The sequence below is a fragment of the Mixophyes fleayi genome, chromosome 8 (genome assembly GCF_038048845.1).
Source record: "Mixophyes fleayi isolate aMixFle1 chromosome 8, aMixFle1.hap1, whole genome shotgun sequence".
NCBI classification, from domain to species: Eukaryota; Metazoa; Chordata; class Amphibia; order Anura; family Limnodynastidae; genus Mixophyes; species Mixophyes fleayi.
The window spans coordinates 32,485,664-32,491,663 of NC_134409.1; the positions used below are offsets into that span (position 1 = coordinate 32,485,664).

The window sequence follows — 6,000 nt, forward strand, 5'->3', positions numbered from 1 at the left end:
GGCATATATGAAAACGTAGTATGACCACGAAAATGTAGTGTCTCCTCATACACTTGTGGGAATGGATCAGCTGCCTTCACATAGAAATTAATGATCCCTATGCATTCCATTCCATTCATGCTTCTTGAGCTCCATTAGAAAGGCAAAGGAGTGGAAGACTGAACATATGCAACTAATACAACCATATAAATTGTTTTATTGTTCAAAGGACAGCATGCATTTAAATAAAATGAAAAAGTTTTAAAAGTGAACTATCAGGAAAAAAAATACATTTTGTTCAAAGAAGTTCTGCTCTCAACTTTAAAAAGCCATGGGGATCTGATGCTTGGGACTCTAGGAATAACTCACCCTGACAATGATTGTAGTGGTGTCTTCTCCAGGCATAAAACCTGAAGGTGTTTAAAAGTACACAGGCTGCATTAAACAGTCGCTGATTCAGCATTTTGGACGTCTGCCGCAGCTTGGCCAATTAGCTGCATTGACAACTGTTCAGTGCAGCCTGTGGACTCTCAAGCAAAGGTAAGCAATTACTCAATGATAGTTAAAGGGTTTCTCCACATAGAAGTTAAAAACTATGTAAACTCATGTGATCTCACCCCTGCTGCCCATCTCATTTCATTCATTCAAATGCTGGCGTTTTTATGCATTCTGCAACCTGTGTTCTCTATGTAGAGCTGGATTAAGACCCCATGGGGACCTAGGCAAGATAGTTTGTGGTCCCCTCCTCCGATTTGATCAATGCCACTCTATTTATTTACCCTATATACACTGGTCACACACTTGATACACACAGGTCACACTGATTTCACACACCTGATACACACTAATCACTATACACAGGTCACACCAACGACACACATCTGATACACACTAATCACTATACAAAAGTCACACCAACAACACACATCTGATACACACTAATCACTATAAGCAGGTCACACATCCATCATACACCTGATACATACTGATCTGTATAAACAGTTCACACTGATATCACACACCTGTTACACACTGCTCCCTATACAGAAGTCACACTGATAATTATACACAGGACACCCTGATATCACAACTGGTACATACTGACATTCCCCCCACTGCTCACCAGCTTTTCTCTCACATGTCCCCTGCTGACCATTAAGTTTTCTCTCATTTCCACCCGGCCCATCAGCTTTTCCCATATGCCACTCCCTGCCCACCAGCTTTTCCCTCACATGCACCCCACTGTCCACCAACATTTCTCAAATGCCCTCTACCAACCAATTTAACTGTCACATGCTCCTCTGCTCACCATCTTTTCTCTCACATTTCCCTCTGCCCACCAGCTTGGAAAATCCATCCATCTCTCGATGCACCATACTGTGCATCAACCAGGTGCAACTTGAACAATTCATCACCCTGTCCCTCTATAGATGGTGTGTACAATTCTCCAGTCCGTGTATAGAGGGGTACGATGATCAATTCAAAGAGAACCTTGCTTACTTACTACTGTACAGCAGGCTGCACCAGCATTTGACCAAGTGGCAGGTAGCAGTACAGTGCATAGTTAATTTTTAACTTTAACATGGAGAAATACTTTAATTAATTTTATGCATATTTCCGTTCAAGAAACTATGATTATTTGAGCATATGTTAATATCCAGGCAGATTAAGGTGTGTGATTCTTTGCAATATTCAGTAATTTGTTTTTAGTTTTCCACCTGGCTCCATTTAGCACTAAAGTTGTTACTTCTTTTGAGTCTTACAGGTGGTTCTTTGAAGTTCTCGGATACCCCAAGCATACTTTACCTAACATGGTGAATGGAGTCTTGATGACAATCGTCTTCTTCGTGGTGAGAATAGCAGTCATACCCACCTACTATGGGCGTGTCTTCTCCACCTTTGGGACGGAGGCATTTTATAGACTGGGTCTAGGTGCACAGTGTGCATGGATCATCTCCAGCATCTCCCTGGATATAATGAACGTCATGTGGATGATGAAAATTACAAGGGGATGCTACAAAGTCCTGTATCACACTGATGGGATATTGACCAAAACTCAGAAAAATGGAAAAGCTGAGTAGAGGCAACATATTTTCTTGTGTCTTCCATCCATCAACCTGCATGTCTCTTTTTCTTTCTCCCTCTGACATAAAATGCATTTTAATGAACTACCATTATTACCTCTTTGCAAAGTCAATCTTATGTTCACAACTTACACTTCCACAAATACACTAGTCCAAAGAAAGAACATATTTCCTTTTTGTTCAGTAGAGATATCCCAGGTGTTCGACTTCAGATCTTTAAAAGACATCCTGTGATTCTGTTACGCTCTTACAAGAATGCATAAGTGAGAGGAGTACTGGCTGTCAGGAAACACATAGCCCATTTGACAGATCCTCTTGGCTTTCATTCATTAAATGAAGCAATCTTCATATTCAATAAACAGAATTAACTAAATATTATCATGAATACACATTCACTTTATAAAAAGCTCATAAATACAGTTTTTTGGATAATTGATTTTCTTTTGACTGGTTTTCATGATCTCCCCAAGAAAGTGAATATTTCTCACCTGTGTGGTCTTTGACTGCTTGCAGATCTCTGGAAAGGAGTTGGTGGTGGTTAAAGTTGGAACTCTTCTATTCTTGAACACAGAGAGATACTTTAAGCACTCAATAGTTGTTTTTTTTTTTTAGTAGGATCACAGTGTAGGCGCCAATTTGCATTGAGTTTATCTATGTTCAAGCATATTTATGTCACCTGGGGCCTCTGTCCGCTGTGCACATACATATACCGGGACAGAGTGAATTAGTATAGTGCTAGCTTCAGAACTTTCCATAGGAGACACGTGTTTACATTTAAGCTGAAAGTATGTCTAACACCGTTTCCCTTTTTCCCATGGCCCCGTCACACACATTTAATGAACATTACCATTGTATGAGCATTACGCTGCTCATTTCAGGCTAAGTTATTCACACATCCAGTGATTATTTGCAGCTGAATTGACAAATCTTTTCACAAACAATCTTTTCGTTGAACGGTTTGTTCATTCACACAAAATGCTGTATATCTGATAAACTTGATGCTGAGGATGGGCAGATTATGCCCACACACATAGGGATATAAGTTTCTTCACATAGAAATTGTCTACTACCACTGCACAATCAAAATTTCATTAAGGAAAGTTAAGCAAAAAATTGAGTAAGTTTTCTTGCTCAAGTGTTCTGGACAGAACCTTGCTGCAATGCAAGGGGTGCAAATTAGTTTATTTTGTACATAAGGAAAATTCTGTCTTTTTTTCGTGTAGCACACAAATACTTGATAACGTTATTTGTACACTAATTTAAAGTTGATCTAGGACATGCCCTACCCCAACGATAAATCTGTCATCACATGCAACATGGATTTATCTTACCTTTGCTTAACTTTCCTTAATGAATCAGGCCCTTTATAAAAAAAATTCCAAGATCTTATTTAATATGATCACATCATGAAACAATTAATGTGTATGGGTGCACCTTTATTTTTGTTATGCTTTGGCCATGGGTATGTCAATAGTTGTGTTTCTCTTTCATACCCAAGTGAATTGAGGAAGTTGGCTTTCCCATACGGACCCTGATTTTCACTTCCTAATATCAGACACTAACAGCTACCAGATACAAAACGTTTGCGTGTTAAGCAATGGAATGTACAGCAACACCCATTTTAACATATTAAAATAATAGGCAACTATGACCATCATATTGGAGGCAACATTTGCAGGCACAGCACGTGCTCTGACATGTCTTACTTAGTAAAGGAAACCAGACAGCCTGTTTCTATGAGCAAACACAGCCAGAACCGTATTGACCAAAATAGACACAATTTGACATGCATATTGGTTGCAATGACATAATTTGCTCCAGTTATGAAGTGACTTGCACTGAGTAGATGACTCTATGACTGCCTATTAACTGGACATAAAAATAAAGCAACAATGGGCGCTATGTAATCTACAAATATTGTTGTTGAGTACAGTAGACAGCTGCTACCTCTAGTTAGATATCTGATTCCAACTAAATAATGTAGAAGTAAAAAATAGAGGACAAGCGCTGATTCAACTGTAAAAATTAATTTAATTTAATACCCAAATTGTATTAACTGGACACACCGACTATTTGGTTTTAAAGGGAATTAATCATTAAAAAAAATAATCTTGAAAACATATTACTAGGACGCACTTTCATATTTTATATAAATATTTTTTCCCATTAATTGAAAAATAAAGCCCCATTTAGATACTGCCATTTTTAGTTTACAGTCACCTTATCTTCCTGGCTGCATTCACTGTAAACAAAATTAAGAAGTAAGGAACCGTATATTAAGTATAACCTCCTACATGGATATGCTAATTCTGATACCTACTGATGAACTGCAAGTTTGTAAGCATAATTAATAATATAACTTTAGAGAGAGCTAACTTAAAATTTCATTTGCTTAATTAATGAGAAGAAAATGAGAATACGTTAATAAGTTAGAAAACAAGTTAAAAAGAGCCTATAATGAATCAAGGCATACTCTTCTAAATTAATCTTTTGTCTGTATATGGATATAAACAACAAAATAAAAATACAGTATTATTAGAGCTAATGGAGAGGCTTGTGGTATTTCATCATTTATAATTCAAAGAAAGAGTATTTTAATCATAAGACACCAAGGGCTAGATTTACTAAGCTGCGGGTTTGAAAAAGTGGGGATGTTGCCTAAAGCAACCAATCAGATTCTAGCTTTCATTTATTTAGTACTTTCCACAAAATGACAGCTAGAATCTGATTGGTTGCTATAGGCAACATCCCCACTTTTTCAAACCCGCAGCTTAGTAAATCTAGCCCTAAGAGACATTCTCAAAAGTTAACCAGGCATTTTGACTGCACATTCTTTGCCACAAAGAGTGTTAAGAGGACAGGTGTGCCTTGCATACTAATTACATTGTCATCTCCTATTGTGAATAATTCATTTGGCACAGGTATAGCCTCGGATAATGTATACAATGATTCAAAAGACACACACAGGAACAAACTGCTTTCCTTGGAATTTCCAGCAGGTACTCTGAAATATTCACTCAGGTTTTCTCGATAGTGTGTTTTTTTATGCACTTCACAAATGAAATGGTTTTAGTAGAAGGTAGGAATAATCCTAGCATGTTAACTAGCCGAGTTCTTCTGATCCTAAATAATTAATATTGCTTTGCATATTTAATGAATTTCACCTTCATTTAAATTGGTGGGCAATTAGAACATTTTCCATCACATCCATTGACGTTTTTCTGTTGTGTTTAGGCATAGACTGAGCTCTAAAGGGGATTCAGTTTTTATTTATTTTATTACAGTGCTTTGATGATAAAATGTAAATAGGTTCATATTTGTTGATGGTTTGATATGTCTTTTGTTCCACAATGCTACAGGAGCAGTAAAACTGCGCCGGTAAACATAAAACTTGATATTTTTGTGTCTGCGCACAAAATAATATTCTTGATTATTTTTTCCTAATTATAGGAGGGCAATAAATAAACAGATTTTATTTTCTTAATCTCTTAATGTCCAATAAAACCGTTACTTGGATGAAATGGATTATGACATTTTGAAAGGTTAAATGTTATTTTTGTCTAGGTATGTTGCACCACTGCAGGGCTATTCTGTGTCTACAAGTAGGGCCCTTTTCAGATTTATTATGCTATTTTGAATAATGAATGCAATAAAAGTTTCTCTTAAACTAGAATGGCTTATAGTATGACATCTGACTAATAGAATGTGATCTCATTTCGAAGAGGTGTAATAAACGTTAAGCAGATCTCCCTGTAATGGAAAATAGGGACACATGGTTTTGTAATATTTTCACACACAAAAAGATATGCTTCTCTTACACATCGTACTGTAAAGATTGATTATTGCCCAAATTATGTCCCTCTGAATTGATTCTCCCCAGGTCATGGATAGGGGATCCCATAATTTTGAACCCTGTATGACCTGAAATTTCCTCAGG

The 6,000-nt window shown here is 37.0% G+C and overlaps 1 protein-coding gene across 1 annotated transcript in view; it reads left to right on the forward strand.

Annotated features, from left to right (window-relative positions):
* Positions 1 to 5,736, forward strand: part of TLCD4 (TLC domain containing 4) — a 47,786-nt gene extending 42,050 nt beyond the window's left edge. The window contains exon 7 of the mRNA XM_075182326.1: positions 1,745 to 5,736. Coding sequence (XP_075038427.1) covers positions 1,745 to 2,060 — 316 coding nt within the window. The 3' untranslated portion in view covers positions 2,061 to 5,736. The remainder of the gene's footprint in view (positions 1 to 1,744) is intronic.
* Positions 5,737 to 6,000: the final 264 nt, after the last annotated feature.